This window comes from Colias philodice, chromosome 22 (genome assembly GCF_061535455.1).
Source record: "Colias philodice isolate Cphi_HAF_F1 chromosome 22, ilColPhil1 Martin Lab GWU primary, whole genome shotgun sequence".
Lineage (NCBI taxonomy): Eukaryota > Metazoa > Arthropoda > Insecta > Lepidoptera > Pieridae > Colias > Colias philodice.
Genome location: NC_143107.1, coordinates 2,609,742 through 2,633,485, shown reverse-complemented (window position 1 = coordinate 2,633,485; position 23,744 = coordinate 2,609,742). Strand labels below are relative to the sequence as shown.

The following is a 23,744-nucleotide window of genomic DNA, read 5'->3' as shown; positions in this document are numbered from 1 at the left end:
CATATCTTCTAGTAGGGAATAGTAGCTTACTTTGGCGAAAGGCTAGTGAAGATATTCATGAGTGTTATAAAATCAAAATGTTTGAGTCGTTATTAATTAATTACTTAATATTGTCTAATATCTAATCTAGTATGGGTGGTAAATTACTTTGGCGATGAGGCTAGTGAAAATATTCATGATTGTAATCGTTTTCAATTACTTAATAGATATTGTAGAGACGTATTAGCAAGAAGTCCAAAACCATGATCAAATTGTAAGTCTTTTGGATTGGTCTTGATAGAGATAAAAAAGCAATAATTATTTTGTACTAGTTGTTATGAAAATATCATTATTCATATATTTCCTGATGACACAGTTGATGATCGGATGCAATAATATGCATATATAATATGTTTCCACATACGGTAAACCTAGCGAAAAATTAATTCATATTCCAATTTATAACAAGAAATGTTTAATCGTCTGCAGTCCGCTCTCTTTAGACCAGAAAATATAAGGCGTTCGCAGATTTTTAAGATTTTGCGTAAACTAAAGTTACAAAATGTTTCATATTGTATAATTTTTATCTTATCTGATAAGGAAAGAAAGATCATTTATTTGACTCCACAAAATTGCAATAAACACGATTAGCACACAATGCATATATATATTTATGCTTGTTACAAAGCATCTTGTGATTTTTACTAAGTCTCGAGTTATTCCATAATTAAGTATGATGAAAACGTCTCCTTAACTTATGTAGCTCTCATTAAAATTAGTGCCAGGATCTAAAGTACCCGTCACGAGAAGCTATAAATTATGTAAACAAACATCTTTTACTAAGTAAACATTTTATACTGCGAGATAATAATAAATTGACCATATTCAATCGACATGAAATATAGACGGGTTATATGAAAGTAACAACCTATTTAATTTAGTCGGATCATATTTTAACGACGCAAAGCGCTATCGTTTGTGTTTCTTGGTACCGGAACGCGTCCGTCGCAGGGATTGTGAACTATCGGGACGCCATTTTGAAATAAACGCATCATTCGAGTTTCGAATGCGTACGAGTTTGTTTCATTGCTTTGCATATATCGCGGATCTGGTTGTTATTGTTAATTTTGTTATTGTTTCGTTATCACTTTTTTATTGTTGTTACTTTAATTGTTGCGTTAATTTTATTTGTTATTACGTATAATGGAGCCAGTAGCCAGTACATCTAAGGAAATAAATTCGCCACGAAAAAAACGTCAAAAGGTGCGTAATACAATTTATCTAAAATATATAATAAGTAAAAAGAAAGAGTTGTTTGTTCAAACGCGCTAATCTTTGGAAACTTAAGGTTAATATTAGAAGTAGGTTTTAAATTGTGAAGTAATTGGTTAGGTTAATTGGTATATTTGTTATATTTGTATATATATGTGTATTGGTATATTTGTTAATTGTAATATTTGTTACTTAATAATTTATTAAATCTTAAACAAATTCATTTTTTTTGTTGGTCCAAATGTTGTGAACTCCTGAACACTTGTTTACAAAATTTATAGCTTCTCATGACGGTTACTTTAGAGCAATATTGTATGTATAAAACCTTTTTAGGTCATGAGTTTAGCCCAAGCAATTACTATGTTATTTATTTAACTAGAGATTTATGACTATTTCTTTCTTAGCCACAAGAAGCCTATTTTTGACACGCTATAAGCTCTAAGCGATAAGCTTCACTTGTATGTTTCTATGTAAACGACTCCTAGATTCAATTTTGACCCACCTTAAACGGACATATTTAATTCAAACTTTGTACTTTTATCAAGGATCGATGACAATACAATAATTTCATCAGTTTGAGCATGCTTTTTATTGTTTTTAAGCATATTTATTACTAGGTTTCCGCCCGCGGCTTCGCCCGCGCAGTCAAAGAAAAACCCGCATAGTTCCCGTTCCCGTGGGATTTACGGGATTGCGTCATTTTCCCGGGATAAAATGTCTATGTCCTTTCTCGGGTCTCAAAATATCTCCATACCAAATTTCATGAAAATTGGTTCAGTAGTTTAGGCGTGATTGAGTAACAGACAGAGTTACTTTCGCATTTATAATATTAGTATGGATTATTGATATCACAACCTAATACGTGAAGATGTCACAAGTAAAATCAATAAAATAAAACTATTAATGTAATCGGATTCCTGTCACTATCGGTTCATTTACAACGCTTCAAACGTTCACCTCGATAATCTAGTATTAGATACTATTTTGAATATCATGGAGAATGCCAAGAATTGTCTATCAATTCTTCTGCTTATAACTATTTATAAGGAGAAAAATTGTTTATAAATTTTTCCCATTTTATTCCGCTTTTATTATTAAAAGAAATATACTTAGCAAACCAAGAGAGGTATCTATTTTTGACAGCCAATATAGATAATCGATTGTAACCTTGTTATTTATATTTCTATGATTGTAACTATGCAATATTAATTATCCTGTAAAAGAATTAAGCATTATTATGCGTTATTTTCATGAAGATACTCCAAGTTAACATTTCGTAAGTAAATTGAAAACACTAGTTAAAATTCAATTCACATTTTTTTCACAGATCAATTTCCTAAATATAGAGCTTAATGCTCTACATTAATTTTCTACTTATTTTAATTAACACTAAGGTGAAGTCCTGTGTTGGAAACAACCACAATATAAATATTGTGACTCTTTATCATATAAGGTTTGTCAAACACCAAAAAATACCCGCCCTATCGCACAATTTCGAACATCAAGACAATACGAACATCAAATATAATATTACAATATCATTGTTCAAGCAAAAATAGCTACTAGAATATAAATGAATCTGCGAATGTGGCTTACAATTGTGAGCCTGCAATGCGCTGAAAAATTTTTCATTTGGTGTCGCGTACAGAATCTTTGATTTGAATACTTGGTTACTACATTTTATATAACAGATAACGTAGATATTTTTTAAAAGAGTTGTTTTACCGCATGTTATAAAATTTACAACGGAATTTAGAATTAGGTAAGGTAGAATAAGGATCGGCTGTTTACACGATTATATATCGTATATAAGATATATTATAACTTTAAAGTCGTATAATACCGATCAGAAATCAAAACAAAAATAAATTTTTAGGAATTTTATTAAGACAGCATTATTCACTGCGCAAAATATGTCAGCAAGTTACAACCCTATTAAACTTCTTTTTTTTCTTTTTTAAAAAACATAACTCTGCAGAATAGCCTTCCGAATTTCCGAACCGGTAGTAAAAAATTGTTATTCTGACGATTGTTAAGTACTTCAGAAGTTTATTTGATTAAATATAAGAGTTTGAAACGAATCGTTTAAAAATAAAAAAATGTTGTGTGGTTTTATGAAACCACGGTAAAAGTGAAACTGTTCGAACGGTTCCGAACACTGCTTTGTGTAGCGCATGTCGCGTGACGGTCGGCTGCTGAGTAGGTATACCTACTCGGCAGCCGCGATACACGCGACATGCGCTACACAGACCAAAAAGTTTGAGACGATGTAATAAAAGTTTCACTTTAAAAATTATAATATGGCAAAGGACCACATCCATACAGCCAAGTCATTACTGTCAAATTTGACATTTCATTTTCCGCATAACCTAGAAAAGGAGGGAATTAGTGATTGGTGCTTAAACATAACTGTCATAAAATATAAGCTATTATTCATAATAAGCACACTTCATTTTACTACCGAACATTATTTCGTTCAGTTGTTTTATCGTTCTGGAGCAGAAATAACCTTCTTGTTAGCTAAAATTGCTTAATAGAGCGATAATTGGCTAGCATTAAAACATCAATTTTGGCAATAAACATATCTCTCACATTAATATTAATACAAAATCGGAGGAATATTGTACCAGTTGGTATTAATAGAGTAGTATTTATATGGCAGATAAATAGCAGTCAAAGCGAGAAAAACTGTATCTAAACTAAATATTATAAATAAAAAATAAATAAAATAAAAATCATTTATTGAGTACCAATACAGTGACATGAAATAATACAAACTCGACGATCGCCTCAACTAGGTATAAACCTGTGCTAGAGACGACCGACGCCTTCCACATTAGACTTAGCCATAGCCAGTATTGTACTATAGTCTATACAAATTTAAATTTCACTACACTATAAATATATAAAAAATGTACAAAAATTTAAATGTATAAAGCTGAAGCGTTTGTTTTTTTTTTCCTTTTTTGAACGCGCTAATCTCAGGAACTACTGGTTCGATTTTATAAATAGGTACTTTCGGTGTTAGATAGCGCATTTATTGATAGGCTATATTATATCATTACGCTAAGACCAACAGGAGCGGAGCACTCCCCTGGGCATAGCTATTGTAACTATACATACATGAAAATATTCATTAAACGCCAAATATTATCGCAGAACAAAAGATCTTGGCAAAGGTTTTTTTCTGGGTCTACAGTATAATTTATTACTGTTCCTATTTTAAGGAAGTTTGGCATAAAATAGGCTTTAGACCTATATCCTATTGGCATATTTCCAAAGGAATAAGATAAAAATTATAGACGCCATACTTCGTCTAGACTGTAGCCTAGATATAGGTTTACATTGTATTCTAGGCATTATTTAAATATTAAGTTAGGGCCGATTTTTCAATGCTTGGATAAAACTTATCCGTCCAATAAAGTATTACACGATAATATTAAAATGTCACGTAAACTGTCAAATACGGGTAATTAGAATACATTTTTAAAATGGTAGTTTTATACATTATTCGACGAATAAGTTTTAACCAAGGATTGAAAAATCAGCCCTAAATAGAATTTCTTGGTAGAGGTATTCTTTTCAAAGGACCACACTGGCCGTTTAAATATAACATGAAGTATTTACCTATAAAATTTGATTTCATATGAAATAATAAACTACCGACTGCGTAATTTTATCCATAGTTTAATTTTATTTTAAATATTCTAAATACTCTAACAAAATAGAAGTTCACAGGTCACGCGTTACCATTTGTTTTATTTTTACACGTAATATTATTAACAAATCTTTAAAAGCCCCTTATTTAGCCCAAAATATTAATTATCATATCAATTCACAATTTAAATAGCATTTACTCTGTACAGCGTCTTCTGCCACTATTATGTTTAAACCAAGAAATATTAATTCACCCAAGACCAAATACTCATATTAACACCAGCAAATTACAACCCCGTTCAAAATAAGCCATAATTTTATAATATTACAAATTATTCTCCTGTTTTTATCCTTATTAAGATATCTCTTGAATTTCCTCGAAGAAAATACATTTGTTCAAACAAGAACAAACGAGAGCGACCTAAATAAAACTGCGTCTAAGTTTATAACAGAACATTTATTTGTTCTGAATAACTTTAGGAAAATCGCTGGAGAAACTTATCTTTTCTTATTTCAAAGAAATTTCTGGAAGCAACATTGTATGAAGGATACAGGATGTAAATCTATACTAATATTATAAAGCTGAAGAGTTTGTTTGTTTGTTTGAACGCGCTTATCTCAGGAACTACTGGTCCGATTTGAAAAATTCTTTAGGTGTTAGATAGCCCATTTACCGAGGAAGGCTATATGCTATATGTCATCACGCTAAGACCAACAGGAGGGGAGCCACGCGGGTGAAACTGCGGGGCGCGGCTTGTGTTATCATAAAGTTTGATCTAACTTTATAAAAATAACGAAATAAATCAATCACGAGTCGATTTTTAGACTTTTTTGATACTATTTACAGACTATTGGATTTGAAAAAGGAACGTCGTTGGCTCTTATTTTTTAATCTATGGAAACAAGAGCTTTTTTTTAATTTAAAGCGCGCATAGGAAATGAATCATTACTGGTTTGCGTAGCCTCCGTTTGTCTATTGTACTGTAGTTTATTGAATTGTGGAGATTTTAATTTTATTTTACACTATATGCATCTACATCGGTTTAAATAAACACCTACTTAGTGATTTTCGTTTTTAACCGGAAAAAAGGTTATCAATTCGACAAGTATATTTTAATATGTATTTTTTATAGTAATTATATTACCATAATTTTATTACCTTGTTTGGTATAATGACGACTACAAAAAAACACATTATTACAAGAACTCAAAGTAAAAAGAACACTTTAAATTCCTTCTACGTTTTACACAGATAATATTATAAACTATATTATATTAAACTGTTCTATAATCTATATCCTTCCACTCCTTCGTTCAATTTGGCAAAGGTTTTTACTTAACCTGTGGTAAGCCAGTTTTGGCGCGAAGCCAGCTCGCCATGACAGGTAGCTGGTAGCTCAAAATGCAGACCTGTTGACTGAACAGCCTGAATCGCTAATGAGTTGATAAACGGATTGTTAAATGCTTTTTATCTTTGCGGCTATTGTTCACGCAACGTCTTGTTATAGTAATTAATTGTTCTGAAATCCTAATCTAACAACAAGGTTTAAATGAAGTGGGTCGTCATTTAAACATGTTTCAAACTTAAACATTTATTTATTCAATTAGACTTCTTCTAGTAGCTTTTAAGCTATTGCATAGCTTCTATCGCGGGCCTTGAGCGCGGGGACCGAATCCAGAAATTCCGTAACGAAAAAACCTCACGCTCCCCACTCCGACGGGCACGGAGGTGTGGCTTGAAGGCATAGCATGCAATAGCTTTACCGCGGCAGTCCCCGAGTGCCTCACGTATTTTTTATTATTATTTTGGATCGTGGAAATATATTTTTTAACATTTACCACCGATTCGGAAAGCAGTATCTAAGGAGAAGAACCGGCAAGAAACTCCAAAGTAGTTTAAGAGTAGATCCGTAGTACCTAACAGTAGATGTTTGATCGTTGACGCAGTGTCTTTAATCGAGATACCAAATGGGTCTAGGTTAAATTTTCTTGGACGCAGATCATGTTTTCCACTTAGATTAAACAAGTCTATAATAATTATGTATCATAAAAGTTAATCCTATGTTTTATACTACTTAAAAACTTCGGAATATGAATCAAAATACAAATTTTAAACACGTTGATAAAAAAGCGATTTCTAATTTAGAAAGTACCTGCACGTAGACCTTAAAGCTACAGCCTACAGCGTAGACATGCAGCTACAGCCTACAGCGTAGACATGTAGCTACAGCCTACAGCGTAGACATAGGCGTAGCACTCAAGTTGTATTGTCCTTTTAATTTTTATTTCGTATCTCTTACAATTTCATCTCTTTTCTTATGCTTAGGATGCAGTACATGTACATTAATATTGCCTTGTAATAATTTCACAGATTTTTCTTTTAAATTAGTAATAGTAATATTATTAATATAAGTACGCAAATGTGAAATGTGTACACACAATCATTCATAAACATGAATGAAAATCAATTACCCTCAAAATAGTGTTCGTAATATATTGCCATATAATTTAAAATTTTATTATAATCCGAAATTTAAATAAATCCCCTCTAATACCTTTTTAATCCAGACCGACGTCTTTAATCAAAAAGGAGAAATCTCAATCTCTTTGAAACACAAAACCTTGGCAGGCTTTGTGAATTACGTAACAAATTTCCGATTCATTGATCTCAGATATAAAACCTCTTACTTTAATAAGGGATTCCAGACACAGAATGTCCTAGTTTTCTAGCCTATAGCGATAATAGAGAACGAGTAACTTAATACTGTTATATCAAACGTGTTTTTTTGTTTACAGTATACATTAAATACGACATTTTTTTAACTATGTCGCTATGAGGGAGTGAATTACGTACATATTTTAATCTCTACATGTTTATTTAACAATTATTCTTAGCGTCCTACGAGCTTTTAAGGTTATGAATCTTACGCGCCTAAAAGTATTATACATATTATAATGTAGAAATTAAACAATTGTTTATTTAAATAGTTGTTTGTTTGAAGATACACGAATACCATTTTAATTATTGTTGAATGTTTTTGAAGTGAAACTTCTTTATCGGGGTTGGAAAAAAATTTAGTGTACCTAACATTTTTTTCGTTACGCGTGACATTTTTCGGTTACGCGCCATCTTTTTCCTATCCCTACCACGCGTGATTCAACGTATTTCTGTAAAGTTGCATATAGTAAACTATTTTTTGAAAAATAAGGTCACAAAGAAGTTTCACTTCTTACGTGTGTACACGCACACATTTATTTTTTACTATTCTATTATTTTTTATGATATTAATAAGTCATTATCTTTAATCTATTTATTCCATGAGAATATATAACAACTTTAATTTGTTTATTTCACGTGAACATATTATAAAACTACATATTTCGAAAACAATGCGATCTTAAGTAAAACAATAGTATTTAAATTGTTAAAACCATTGTTCGCTTTAATTAAATAGCGTACAACACTTTTCCGTGGTTTCAAAGAGCAAAACTCGTAATTTCAGAACCGTTGTACAAGAATTCTCATCTCATGTTAGTACATACGAAAACCAAGATTACGTTGGAATAAATTTGGATTACATACTTCGCGCTTCCCCGTGATATTAAAGTTTCCTTCGCGGAATAACTCGGCGATCATTTTAGAACGTCTATCTAGAATGTTCTAGTGAATTCTTGGTAAAATATTGATTTCGCCTTGCCTTAATATAGTTTTATGAGCTTCAAGTGTTGAAGCTACTATTTTAATTCATTTGAACGTATTTGATTAATTATTTATTTGTAGGTAAATCGTTAATAGGTAGCTACATTATTCTCTAAAATAACATCAATCAAAACAATATTATCATCACATTCAATCTCAAAAATTGAATACCGGATAGAATAAAATACATTACAGTTCGAATTATCTAAATTTTCGATTCGTTATAAAGTAATGTTGTATGGAGAAAATTAATAATTCGAAAACTCACTTACGTTCAAAAATTAAATTTAAACCGTTTTGTAATCTTGTTATCAAATTATGGGAAGAGTATTTATAGATTAGATAAAATTAAAACAGGAGTTTATCTGAAAGGCTTTATCATTTAAAGGTTCTTTACCTTTATTAAAAACTAACGTCCCACTTGGCCTGAGACTCGCCACTCCAATTAATTCAAGTTTAATATTTTATAGTCTGTACTCACTACGTTTTATTTTTTATTTTTAAACTGAATGTGTCTGAAAAAGTTTGCATACCTAAATATTGTGTATGTCATTATAAAAACAAGTTCAATTTGAATTCGGAATACGCTGATTATTATATTTTTTAATTGTTGTTTGTTGTACATACTGTAAATAATTTCCAAAATTATTCAAAACTAGCTTCCCACCAGCGGCTTCGCCCGTGTAGTCATAGAAAAACCCGCGTGGTTCCCGTTCCCGTGGGATTTTCGAGATAAAACCTATCCTATGACCTTTCTCAGTTCTCAAGCTATCTCTGTACAAAATATGAAGTAATCAAGAATTGACCATTCAGTTATTTTTGAGTTTACCCCGGACATACATACAGACAAACTGCAAACAGACAACCCAAGTACCTATGCTTTAAAAAAAAACATTCAATATAAAGTTTTGACTTTCCTACATATAGAATAGATACCTATCTGCATTTAATAGAAAATCATTGTCTGAATGTCCCCCTGGAATCACAAAGCTTCCTATCAAAGACAAAATTGAAACCCTCGTATACATTCTAACCAACTAACCCACAAACGAATATTTCACACACAGTTACAATATTAAGGCCAGATACTCACTAACGCAATCACTGGTCCCGAGAGAATGACTAGTATAAAGCTAGTATTATATCTGTGGAATAACTAAACTTCAGTTAATTGGTACTCTGAATGACTCATAGATTAAACTGAGATTAACTGATGGTTTTTTCGTGTGTTCTTATGAAATTAAATCCTATGAACGGCGTGATTATTTTTATTGAAAAAGTAATGTTTAAGAAAGAGATTTGATTAGGTATAGAACTGACAGTCAGCGGATATAATATTCTATTCTATACATTTATTATAGGCATTTATGTTGTTTACTTGTTTTTTTATTATTTGAGATAAACAATAAAACTAAAATGCAAACATTTATTAATTAAAATAGACTTCTTTTAGAAGCACTTTGAATTGTTTTAATGCAAAGTTATGTATGTTTCGGATAGAGTCATGAATTAATTCGCGCTTAATTAAATTTATTTCTTATTCTTTTACAATAGAAAATAAAGAAATATACAATACTCACCTTTAAGTATTTCACTATCTAATAGCCATTATTATAACATTTCAAAGCATGCGAAACATCTGCTTTTGAGATAAATATGTGGATTAAAATAGCCCAGTTAGATCACAGGCTAAAAATAAAAGACGATCAGCTGTGAGATATAAACAGTATGGGACTAAGTAATGAAAGAATATATGAAATTATAGAAAGAGTTTGTTTATTTTTAACCTTTGACATTTGTCAATGTTATTCTACATTTGTAGAATAGATACTAGTAAAAGTGTTGAGATATAATTGTGTTTCGTAGTTCCGCGAAGAAAACCAAGGGCAAAAGTTATTCTGTAGCTTATATGTGTAATTCTAGTATATGCTTATATTATACAACACAATCAATGTATCTAATAAATTACATGAAACAAGAGAGGAAGTATTTATTGGAAGATATTCAATATCGTAATTAAATTGGCATATTACAATTATTAATTAATGGTATACAGCTTGCGACTTGACTCTTCTTAGTGTGGTCGATTATAACTATCACGCTCATAGATTATCTGTGTTCTAGAAGAAGAATAATAGTTAAAGAATGAAATTCAAATAAATAGAAACCCGTTCAAATCCCGCCTCGAATTATTTTTATTGTTTAAAAATATCTCATATATCATATTTTGAATGCTATTTATTATGATTATTAGTTGATGATGATCAATTAATATAAAAAAAAAATATTAATAAAATATATTTTTACTGCACAATCCTTAACATTTTCTAAATCACATCTCTTATAGATTGAACAATTTCAACAACCCTGTCACTAAAATACCTACACTCAGGTTTCAAACATATCACCTATAATCTAAAAGCTTTATAAAAATCTTAGTATCCTTATCCTACGGGAGAAATTATCCTGATGGTTTCATACGTGTTAACATAGCGGTAGCAATCGAGGATATTACGTAGTTGGGTAAAACCCGGTGGGAATAACTTTTGTATGAAGCTAGAATACTCCTATAAGTAACTATTTAGTAACCTGTGCTAATGAAATGAAAAAATGAAATGAAACAACGTTTATTTATTTATTTATATTTTGTTTGTAGGACATATTATAACACTAGCTTTCCGCGCACGGCTTCGGCGCTTCGCCCGCTTTGAAGAAGCCTTAACAAATTATAAACTAAAACTTTCCTCAAGAAGCACACTATCTATTAAAAAATCTTACAAAGTCTGTTGCGTAGCTTTAAAGATTTAAGCATACAAAGGGACAGACAGATAGCGACTTTGCGGATAATTAGTGGAGTGAGCTGTGATTTTCTATGAGAGATGAATTAAAGTTGTGAATATGAGCGATTACAAAAAAGAATAGGATCCACTTAGCGCCATATTGTGACGTCACAGCTGTCAATTCAAACGAATTAATAAAATTTTATTTATGAGTCGAACAAAATAAAGTAAATCTTTATAGCATAACTAGCGGTCCGCCCCGGCTTCGCCCGTGGTACCTACATGTTTAAACTATCCTATCTCTGAAGTTGGATCGAACTGCACATGGTGTGCGAATTTTATTATAATCGGTTGAGTGGTTTAGGAGTCCATTGAGGACAAACATTGTGACACGAGATTTATATACAGGGTGTCCCACTGTTGGTATACTAAGCTCAAAGGAGGTTATAGTTTTGCATACCCTGAGTACGTAAAAAATACTTATAAAATTCCAGACGCATTTTTTTTTTTTCAAATAGATGAATTCTTAAAACTCTATGTGTACAACCATAACAAGCAACCCGCCCAACTTTGCTACCAGAACGTGAGCTATCGTTTAAGATTATGTTTTCATAGACAAAATGCTCACATTAGAGAAGCGGTATATGCCGGCTGCGCGAAGCTAGAGAAGAAAACATGAATTTTCAGGAAAAATTTACCAAAAAATATTTGACGAAATTTTGTTGTTTAAATATTTTTTACGTGATCAGTGTATGCAAAACTACAAATCCCTTCGCGCTTAGTATACCAATAGCGGGACACCCTGTATATTAAGATATGTATTATTTTGTCACAGACTATTATGTGACAGATCCATACTAATATTCTAAATGCGAAAGTAACTCTGTCTGTCTGTCTGTTACTCAATCACGCCTAAACTACTGAACCAATTTTCATGAAATTTGGTATGGAGATATTTTGATACCCGAGAAAGGACATAGGCTAATTTTTATCCCGGGAAAATGACGCAATCCCGGAAATCCCACGGGAACGGGAACAATGCGGGTTTTTCTTTGAGAGCGCGGGCGAAGCCGCGGGCGGAAACCTAGTTGAATTATAAACGTGAAAGTTTATGAAGATGGATAGATGTTTACACTTATGATGGATGATACTTTTTCACCGGCTGATCAATCTGTATCAAAATACATACGCTATATATTCTGTACACAACATTTTCAAATAGATATGAAAGAAAATGTTCACCGGTCTTAGCAAAATACTTCGTACCATAGGTAATCAATAAAAAGAAACCTAATCCGTAGGTAGCGAAAATTACAACAATTCTAGGAAAAAAAGTCCAGAATTCCCAATCACCGTTGTACTTTTACGATACGATAAAAGAATTTAATGTTGCCATAAAAAATATTGCGAAACTCGGTATCACCGATTGGCTTTACGCTGTGGTTAGAGGACGCAATAAACGCTTTATGGAGAATCATTGAAATTTTAGAATTAAACATTTTAAGCGATTGTTTTGGCATACAAAGTATGAATCATACGATTATCTCTAAACCGTCAATTGTTGAAATATTTTAAAAACTCCTGTCACACAACTCTTGAAAATATGTATTGCAGTATCTCGTTATATTATTTCAACAACTATAGAACTAAAAAAAATAAAATAAATTCTTACAATGTAGCTTTAATTTCCGTTCTTTAAGACTTAGGTTTCAGATTAGAAATTAAATTAAATAACTCCAATTTAATTTCTCATGTCTATTTATAAACTGGCAACACAGAAACGTCAAGTGCACTTTTTTAATTTCAACGGCCATTAGATCACAGATAAGAAATAGGCACGATTGAATGGTTGCGTAACCGGTTGTACTATTTTGGGGCGATCAATGACGCGCGCGGCTAGCGCCATCTGTGTAGGGGTGGTACTACTAGCGTACTAATACCTAATAAAATTGTCCCGGTTATTGTAGCGATTTTATTTTTGATTTCATATGTGTTATACGTTTAATTGCTATTTGTAATGAACAATGGTATCTTAAATACTTGATTGAAAAAATAACATTAACGTAATTCGCTTTCTATAAGAACAATAGATTTGTAATCACAATGCTTATCCAAAATATTTCATTTCGTTTATTAGACTCTAATTATATTATAATCCTATCAAGGTACAAATGGAACAATAACGATAGAACAACAATGAAAGATCCTGTTAGGTTTCCTATTAAAATCAAATTAATTAAAAATATCATTATCTAATCCGCAAAACGTGGATTGCCATCATAATTAATGAACGATTAGCATGCTAATTCCTTGAATATTTTACTATGAGCCTCTTATGTCTGTGTTTAGAAGTTTTTAAATTAATGATGCAAATACTGCTACATTTGCACTAAATTTGGCAAACAGATGGCTTGTTACATATAGACCGGGAGATACTGACACAAAATTTCGAGTCATTTGTAACAGGATGGCGGTTCTACAGGGTTCTTAGTACGCAATGACAAAAAGAAAAATGATGGTGTGAACGCTGGTACCGGCGGCTTAGTCGCGTGGGCGTTAGTCAAACTCGTCGGAAAATAGCGAAAGTCAAACGATTTGTAACAGTATGGCACTTATTTTTCCTGGAAGTTTGAGGATCAAAGAATATAAATACAAAATTTCAAAGATCTAGGTGTTGGAAATCTTCACTTATATAAATTCATACTAAATTAATTTTTCAAGTATGACAGCACTTTTTCCCCCTACTAGAAGTATGGCAAATATAATAATGGTCACATTTTATCAAATACTCTCCAAAAATCCAAATGCAATACTGGTACAAAAAGTTTGGCGAAATAAATTTTTTTTGCAGATTTTCGGGGGTATGGCGACCATTTGGAATCGTCCGAAAAGTATGGCATGGCGATTTTCGTAAATGGCTGCACGACGATGGTTACCTGTGCAAAAGTTAGCCTGGTACAAATGGTTGAATAATTGTTTTATTTAAATCAACATATTCGCGTCGGTATGGCGGGCTATAAGTCACACCGGAAAAGTATGGCATGACACTACCGCCTACTTCTTTTTTATGGGCTATCGGTAAATACTAAAATTTTTGTGTTACAAATCGTTTGACTTTCGCTATTTTTCCGACGAGTTCGGCTAACGCCCACGCGACTAAACCACCGATACCAGCGATCACACCATCATTTTTCTTTTTATCATTGCGTACTAAGACCCCTGTAGAACCGCCATCCTGTTACAAATGACTCGAAATTTTGTGTCAGTATCTCCCGGTCTAATAGATATTTCAGTCCTGGTTAATGAAACTTGAGACAAGCAAAATGTCTGTCTGTTAATTAAAATGTAGAGTATAACAGAAGGATTTAATATATCCAGTATTTTCCATATCTTTATTAAATATTATCACATCATAACATAAATAAATTAATGTTTCTAAAGTAATTCAATGTAAAATACTCGTACTCAAAACAGCCCCCCTAGTCATGTGGCTTTCTGTTAGCGTAGCGTTCAATAGAATAGACTACGAATGTATGAGATTGATGTAGGCTGTAGATAAACGTATCTACAGCTTACGTCAATCTCATACATTCGTAGTCTATTCTATTGAACGCTACGCTAACAGAAAGCCACTTGACTAGGGGGGCTGGTTACTACAGGAAATTCCTGTACTAATATAGCGTCTATATTATCAAGACTTTATATTATCTCTATAAATACAGTTCTATATTAGTGTACAAAAGCACTACACATTTCACAATTACCTAAATATTTGAGAGTAGAGCTTCCATTTTCACCTACTGTCAAATAGTATCTTCAAGTTTATTCGGGTCAGCGTCCGCCATCTTAGTTTAAAGTGGCAATTCAGCGCCTCTACAGACTGCACAAACCGAGAATAAGGCAAGGAAATCCTTTTATTAACGGGCAACACTGAGTTTTGCCACTTTGAAGTAAGTGTTGACGGAAAAAAATCTTTTGAGATTTGAATGCTATATTATTATGTATATTAAGAAGTATGCTATTGTTAAAGCTATGAATCAGAGATGTAACGGAGCTTCGATTCCGGTTCCGTTAAGTCGGAACTTCCGATTATTATTACACTTTCGGTTCCGACTTCGGTTCCGATACTTTTGTATCGGATGTTAATCGGAGGTCGAACGAAACAAAGCGGGCGGCGCGCGACGGCCTGTGCCGAACAGGTTCATACATGTCGCGCGGGGAATCCCCCGACCCCCACTACGTGCACTCTATCATCAATTATTTTTTCACTTGTTAGTTGTTATTAGCTGTTACGCCCAAGACACGTTTATAGGTTATAGATAATTGTTTTGATTTTTGCGGCTTATTATCAATGAAAGTGATCTGTTTTTGTGTGGGATAATGAAACCTAAGTCCAGTTGTATTTGGAACTACTTCGTGGAATCATTCAGATTCGGCAAAGTGTAAACTGTGTATGAAGACGTATTCAAGAAAGGGAGGTACGACAACGTCCTTAAAAAGTCATTTGAAGTCTGTCCATGCCACTGAATATGAAGAATTCATTAAGTCAGAAACTGAAAAAAAAGATACTGTACAGCCTTCGACTTCGACGCCCCTTCAGGATGCTAAAAAACAAATGACTTTAAAAGAAACTTTGCTGAAGAATACAAAATGGTGCACTTCTCATGCTAAATCTAAGGAAATTGACAGATTAATTTCGGAAATGATTGCTTTGCAAGACCTACCCTTCAATTTTGTGGAAGGTATAGGATTTCGACTTTTTAGTGAACAACTTTTTAGTGGTGCTGGCCTAATTTACGACTCTTTAAGAAATAGATTGGATGGGGACAAAGCATCAAAGCTTTTGTTCATAAAGTACAATACATTAGTTTTGGAGTCCATTTTGATTTAATTTGCTTTAGCTATTGTTCATTTATTGTAATGTCACCAAATGTAACACGCTACTTTGAGTTTTAATTTTAATTAAACTTAAAATTCATTAATTTTATCTTTTGTTCATTTGGAATTATGCCAATTTTTTTTCACAGTTGTTTTTTATTTTATAATAAAAAATAAAAATGAAAAGAATTGACTTTAAATCATGTTTTATTTGTCCTTAAACAAACTGACCCTGCCTCAGATTTCGATTCCGATTCCGATAAACCAAATTTGAAAACTCCGATTCCGATTTCGGTTCCGATAAAACTACCTCCGTTACATCCCTGCTATGAATGAATGAAACTCCGATTTAAAATTTAATGACACGAATATATTAAACGCTTAGTATAAACTCTACGATATTTTTTCTAATAGTAAAGTAAATGTTAAAAATATGAATTCAACATTTCTTCGAAAACAACACATCATACAACCTGCTCATAAAATTACGTGAATCAGTACCTATTATAATAATAATATATTTTCTAACGACATTCTTGGAAATACCTACTCCATCTTTGTTAAAAGCACTTTATTATACAAATATACACACTCGACTTAGAATACTAACACGAAATACGGCTTTGAGAAGATTATAAATTAATCCATAGAGAGATAAAATGTTTAAATAAGTTTTATAATTAATTACTATGATCATTCAGTGGTTGATATTCAACCTTTTCATTGTATCGACTCTCACCGCAAAATATAAGAATAGAATTAACTAAGTATTCATTCGACTATAAAAACGGTTTTTATATAAAGTAGTAGTTGTATACGTAGTATATTATTATTAGTCTGTGGTAGTAGGTATAAATTGCAACATTCCCATTTCCCATTCATATTTCTACATGAATATGTGCCGAGCACAAAAGTCAAAATGTGTCAAAAGTGAAAGGTGTTTGGCAAGTTATAAAGATAGATAGATACCAAAATCGTCGCCTTACTCCATAACGTGACGGTATTGCCATGATGCGACCTTGAAATTTTACTCTCAACGCGCCTAAAGAAGTTTCACTTCAAAAATATGCTTATATGAAACACAAAAACCAATGTCAATCATTTCATTGGTCGGGAAACGAATAAATATCTAATACAACCTTCGTTTCGACATTTCAGGAAGTGTTATATTAATGTTTAACGAAGCCCTTGAAAATATCGACCAATAAAATTCGGCAGAGGGGAGGTTATATAACGAACTTATAACGAATGACGCTCGTGAGGTTAATGACAATTATTCGTATGTTGAAGATAATGACGACAATATACAAATACAACCAGAAGGGAAACTTCATACAACACGTTCGAAATGGCTCACGCACACAAGCAAGCGTGTTCAAATTGTTATAATACCCTTAAGCCGGGTATCCACTTAGGTTCGCCATGGATCGCGAATAATGTGTGCTCCGCGAACGTGAACGTGTACAGTGTACACACTTAGGCTGCAACATCAGTGCTCCTGTCGGAGCGCTAAATTCCGCGCTCCGGTCTCCAGTAGACACACGACAGACGGTCGGTGCAAACATGCCGCCTCCAGAATTAGTAGGAAGTGCAGCTTTTATTTTTATACATTATATTGTGATGGAATACAAACAATCTCCTCAATTTTGGCAAGGTAATATGAATAAGGGAAGAAGAAATAATGAAATAATGCATATATTCATCATTTCATCGGACCACTCCATGTTCGCGAACTTAACAAACACACGCTCGCGTCCACGAACAAACTGCGCTCCCCTTTGAGTTCGCGCAAAAAACCGCTTCCGGAGCGCTCCGCCGTGCTCCGATCGTGCTCCAGTCGCGCTCCGCGATCACGACGTATCCATTATGTTTGGTTTGCGGAGCGGGCGCGTTCGCAAACCACGGCGAACCTAAGTGGATACCCGGCTTTACGCGATTCTCGTAAAAACGCTTGCTTGTGTGCGTGAGCCATTTCGAACGTGTTGTATGAAGTTTCCCTACTGATTATAATGACTATGTTTAAGATTACCTATGATTGTATTCGTGTTATAACACGTTATAACACATCTATAAATAGATGTCACTATCCATAATTCGACTGTTATTTTGTTGTATAACTGAAGCTTTTAATCATAAAGTTGAAGTTGGCTATAACATTTTGCTTTGTAATTTTCGTTCATATAATATGTTGGTATTTATTAAAATTAATAAATTTCAACATATATTACGCACATGCGTTACCTCACCTTACTAATTTAATTACCTTATCAATTTAATTTAGTTCTTATAAATAAAAACCTCTTATCAATGGTCATAATTTTATTTATTTCAGATAAATGTAATATCCATATTATTATTGTTAGAATAGACCTTAAAACTATGTTAGTGCTATAATTAGGTAATAATTATTTTTTATTGAAAGATAACAATTCCATGTCTTTCATCATATAGGCATCTATTATAAGTCTTGTACCGCCTTTTTAAAAATTGAACAATTCAACGTCATCAACTCATCCTTCATAGAAAATTGTTAGCAATTTTTGAATCGATTCTCCTTCAACGCACGAGCTTTTAGCTCGAATTCACAGCGAACATTGAAAATAGTTTTCATTGTTCCGCATGTGATACGGCAAAAGCCTTTTTGTTTCTTCCGGCGAAATTGCTGTTGCTGTGAAAATATTGTTGTTCCCGCTTGGCTGTTCCCGGTATTGTGTTTTAGTAATGAATTGAATTTCGAGAACCAATTTTTATTGTATCAATTTTGTTTGAATGGCGCGCGGATTACGTTATGTAGGTTGGTGTTCTTTAAAACACTTCCAGGAACTTGTATTATATTTTCTATTTCTATAAAATCAATCGTTTAAAAATCTTTACTATTTTAGTGTATTATATAAAGTTAAGTATCTAATTTTCAGCATTTGTCACTTTCAAGGTAATAATAATATAAAATCTTATAAATCAACGTTTACTGTAACAACTATTAATATATTTGTTACCAATATCTATTATTTTTACTGATCAGAATATAAACTAATATTATTTTTGAAGTGAAAACTTCTTTAGCGGCGTTGGGTATAAAATCTTAAACTCGCGTCAGGACACGTGACCTGATTGAAAAAGCGTGACGGATGGATATCAAACATGCTCAACGTTAATAATCAAGTTTTCACTTCTTCCGGCACTCCAGGAGTGCGTCTTTTTGAAGGGAAAACTTCTTTAGCGGCGTTGGGTATAAAATCTTAAACTCGCGTCAGGACACGTCGTGGCCTGATCGAAAAAGCGTAAGACTTGTATACGTAGTATATTATTATTATTAGTCTGTGGTAAGACGGACTTTTTTTTTTAGCCCTTATATTCCATGCGGACGGATACCATTCCAAAATATCAAACATGCTGAACGTTAATAATCAAGTTTTCACTTCTGCCGGCACTCCCGGAGTGCAACCCGTCTTTTTTTTATAATGTGTTTCTCTCTTCTTTTTCTCTTCTTCTGTATGTGTGTGTTAAATAAAGGATATTGCATTGTAAAGTTAACCAAAATCTTATTCGCTTCATTCTGATTTCTGATTTCATTTCTAAATAATAATTACTAGGAAGTAGGAAACTATTCCTTATAAGCCTGCCTATCATCAACATTAAATCCCCAAAGCATCTTATTTCTCACTAGAGACAACAAACCTCAGTATAATAAGTACGATGACATCATTGCTCTAATAGCGTCGTGTAGGCGGATAGACCGTATCTATGAGCTGCAGACTGGATTAATGTTACACGTTTGAATTTATTGATGGCTTTGGTAGGTCTGTTTGTAATACCTTGCAGGAAATGTTATACGATTTTGTATTTATTTTATAATTATAAATATACGATATGATCCGTAATACCCTATATATGTACTTACACTAGCTGCGCTTCGTGGTTTCACCCACGTGACTACGCTCCTGTTGGTCTTAGCGTGATGATATATAACCTATAGCCTTCCTCGATAAATAGGCTATCTAACACCGAAATAATTTTATAAATCGGACCAGCAGTTTGCTGAGATTAGCGCGTTCAAACAAACAAACTCTTCAGCTTTATAATATCAAGTAGAGATAGGAGGCCCGTGTCCCAGCAGTGGGAAGATAATGGGCTAATGTTAATAGGCCGTAATCAGACAATATGTGATGGTGATGAATCAAACTAAAACTAAACTATTAAAACTATGGTTATTTACAAGATCACTAACGTAAACATTTATTTCTTCACAAAAACCGCTTCTAGAAGCACTTTTTGAGTCGTCAAAACATAGATTACCAATTACCAGTTCGGAAAGCAGTTCTACATATAAGAGCTGAAAATAAATTCTGTAGTATCTATCTTACAAATACAAAAAAACCTTCCTCTACGTCTACGCCTCCTTAATTATAAACGTTTAAGTTTGTGAGAATAGATTGGACGGATGTGTATCCCTTTTTACTCCCCGCAAAAACATATGTCGGATCTGTGCGAAATTTAGTACAGAGATGGATATTAATCTGGATTAGCATATAGTGTACTTTTACCCGGGTACGATGCGTGAAGCTGTTTCATACGACGTTTTATTGCCTGCTTTCATTATATTATAGTTTGACTGACTCAATCCAAAACACAAAAACAATCATGTTGTACGTATCATCTTGATACATAGATTCACACTATAGGCCATATGAAAACCGAAGTATATTAGTTATACAATGGGTAAATTTTCCTTGGTTTTTCACTTCAGCAAAACTAGTATGAACGGTATGAAATAAGTTTTGCTACTTTCGGGAAATGAGAATATGCTTCCAATACTTAGGTCGTTTGTTACACTCGTGCATTCTTTGTGACAGTAATAAATCGTACAATAACTTCTTATTTATAACTAGAGGTCCGCCCCGGCTTCGCCCGTGGTACATATTTCGCAATAAAAGGTAGCCTATGTCCTTTCTCGGGTATCAAAATATCTCCATACCAAATTTCATGCAAATTGGTTCAGTAGTTTAGGCGTGATTGAGTAACAGACAGACAGACAGAGTTACTTTCGCATTTATAATATTAGTATGGATTTATATGTTTCACTTAATACTGTTACTTCTTTGTGTAACTCTATATTTGATTTTAAAGGGAAATACTTTTTAAAGCTTTTTAATTGGTATTTTTATATTTAAACTACTTTCATGACAATGACTAATTAAATACGGCCATAATTCAACGGGATTTATGTGTAATTTTTTATTGTAGAACAAGTAAACAAATTTTTCGTGAAATTCTTACTAGTTGTGATCGTTAAGATTGCGTTTTATAGTTTTAATTTTAAACTAGAAATAATTTGCTGAAGTATTTGTATAATGAATTAGGTTAATTTTGTACAAGGACATTTATTACAAGTACATTCTTTCGGCTCTACCTTACGACGCCTATTACATACTTGGTAGGTACCTGATTTTATTTCGCCTTATATTATTTCATACAATTTCTTATATACAAACTATTTAGGCGAAATTCGTATTCGGCTTAAAATAGAAAACAAGTATCTGAATTCTGAACAAATTGGATTGGTAGGTGTCCCACATAGGCCGTTTAATATAATGATTAAGGTGTAGTTAATATTTTTTTACGGAAAAAAAAATCTGACCGTAGCACTGTATTCAAACTTTCCTACAAACAGATACTTTAATTTTATTTTTTATTATTTGCTTCACAACTTGGGATTGACACAAACAGGCTTACAAAATATTTTAAAAACATTTGTAATTTCTAAATTAGTGAGCACATCGCGCATAGCGAAACTACTTATACTAATAAATAGATACACATAACACATATTAAATAAATAATAATATTACAGAAACAAGCAATGCTAGTACGTCAATTGGAAGAAGAACTAAGACTGCGAATGCGTCAGCCCGCTCCAGAGTTACAGCAACAACTTGAGGCGCTTTACGCGGAAAATGAACATCTACAACGGGAAATAGCTATTTTGAGGGACACTATCAAGGTATTATTTAATTGTATTATTGAAGAGAAACTTCTTTATCGGGGTTGGAAAAAAATTTAGTGTAACATTATTTCGTTACGCGTGGCATTTTTCCGTTACGCGCCATCTTTTTCTTATCCCTACCACGCGTGATTCGACGTATTTCTGTAAAGTTGCATATAGTAAATTATTTTTTAAAAAATAAGGTCATAAAGAAGTTTCACTTCTTACGTGTGTACACGCACATATTTTTTTTTTCATATCAGGAATTATTACGAAATAGCGTCTCCGATATTAGAAGGAACACTTTAATTTTTCTATTTTACCTAGCCCTAATTTGAACAAAATCAATTAGAACTTAATGTAAAGAAAATCTTGAGAAATCAGAACGGGAATGAAATCTATATATGTGAGTCTTTGCGAATGTAATAATAACCTAATACATATTTATTTACCAATAATATATGTAATGATAAAATAGATTTTCCCTTCATCAGAGTGTTCGTTCGATCCCACTTCTGAAAAATATTTTTTTTAACAATTATTGTAGGTACTTACGTATTATTTAAATTTAAGTATACACCGTACCTACTCTCATTTTCATAAAAATTTAAATGAATTTACATTATTTAATCATTTTCTCTTATTTATTTTGGGTTAAATTATTATTATTATTATACAGGAACTTGAATTACGAATTGAGACCCAGAAGCAAACGTTACAGGCCAGAGATGAAAGTATTAAGAAATTATTGGAAATGCTACAGAATAAGGGAATGGGTAAGTTCATATTACCTATTATTTAAAATTTTCTTCCACTTCTAAATATCATCTGCCTCTATAGGCTCTAAAACTAGAACTAATGAAAACATAATAAGTTGTACTTACACTTAATATGCAGAATATTTAACTTTCAAAAGCCAGTGATATTGGACACATTGAAGAATCCAAACTAAAGCCTGAATATTTTGTAATATTTGTATGTATAGGTATATTAAATTATATTGGCGGTAAAGGAAGCCCGCCAGAACTAATTAAAAAAAAAATGTTGTGTGGTTTTATGAAACCACGGTAAAAGTGAAACTGTTCGAACGGTTCCGAACACTGCTTTGTGTAGCGCATGTCGCGTGTCGGTCGGCTGCCGAGTAGGTATACCTACTCGGCAGCCGCGATACACGCGACATGCGCTACACAGACCAAAAAGTTTGAGACGATGTAATAAAAGTTTCACTTTAATAATATTTTCCATGTTTTAATTGTAAAATAATTATTTTTTAGATTTCATTCGACGATTACATCTACAATGAATATAAGAGTAAAACTTGTAGTAATTATTTGTGTACTGAATATACTTTTTTGCATGCTAATTATATAATAATAAACCTGGTGGTGGAAGAATGTATATAATATTGTTTCAGTTACTCACACAAAGTATTTTCCAGGTAAGGAAGAAGAAAGGCAAATGTTCCAGCAAATGCAAGCAATGGCACAAAAACAGG

At 32.6% G+C, this 23,744-nt stretch overlaps 1 protein-coding gene across 4 annotated transcripts in view; it reads left to right on the top strand.

The window, feature by feature from the left end:
• brp (ELKS/RAB6-interacting/CAST family member bruchpilot) overlaps nt 1-23,744 on the top strand; it is a 44,776-nt gene that overhangs the window by 2,689 nt on the left and 18,343 nt on the right. For 2 of the 4 annotated variants that reach the window (XM_089709460.1, XM_089709462.1), the window contains exons 2-4: nt 22,118-22,267; nt 22,929-23,025; nt 23,688-23,743. In XM_089709460.1, coding sequence (XP_089565586.1) covers nt 22,118-22,267; nt 22,929-23,025; nt 23,688-23,743 — 303 coding nt within the window. Of the gene's footprint in view, nt 1-22,117; nt 22,268-22,928; nt 23,026-23,663; nt 23,744 lie in introns of all 4 variants that reach the window. The other 2 variants (XM_089709459.1, XM_089709461.1) reach the window with 1 other exon arrangement.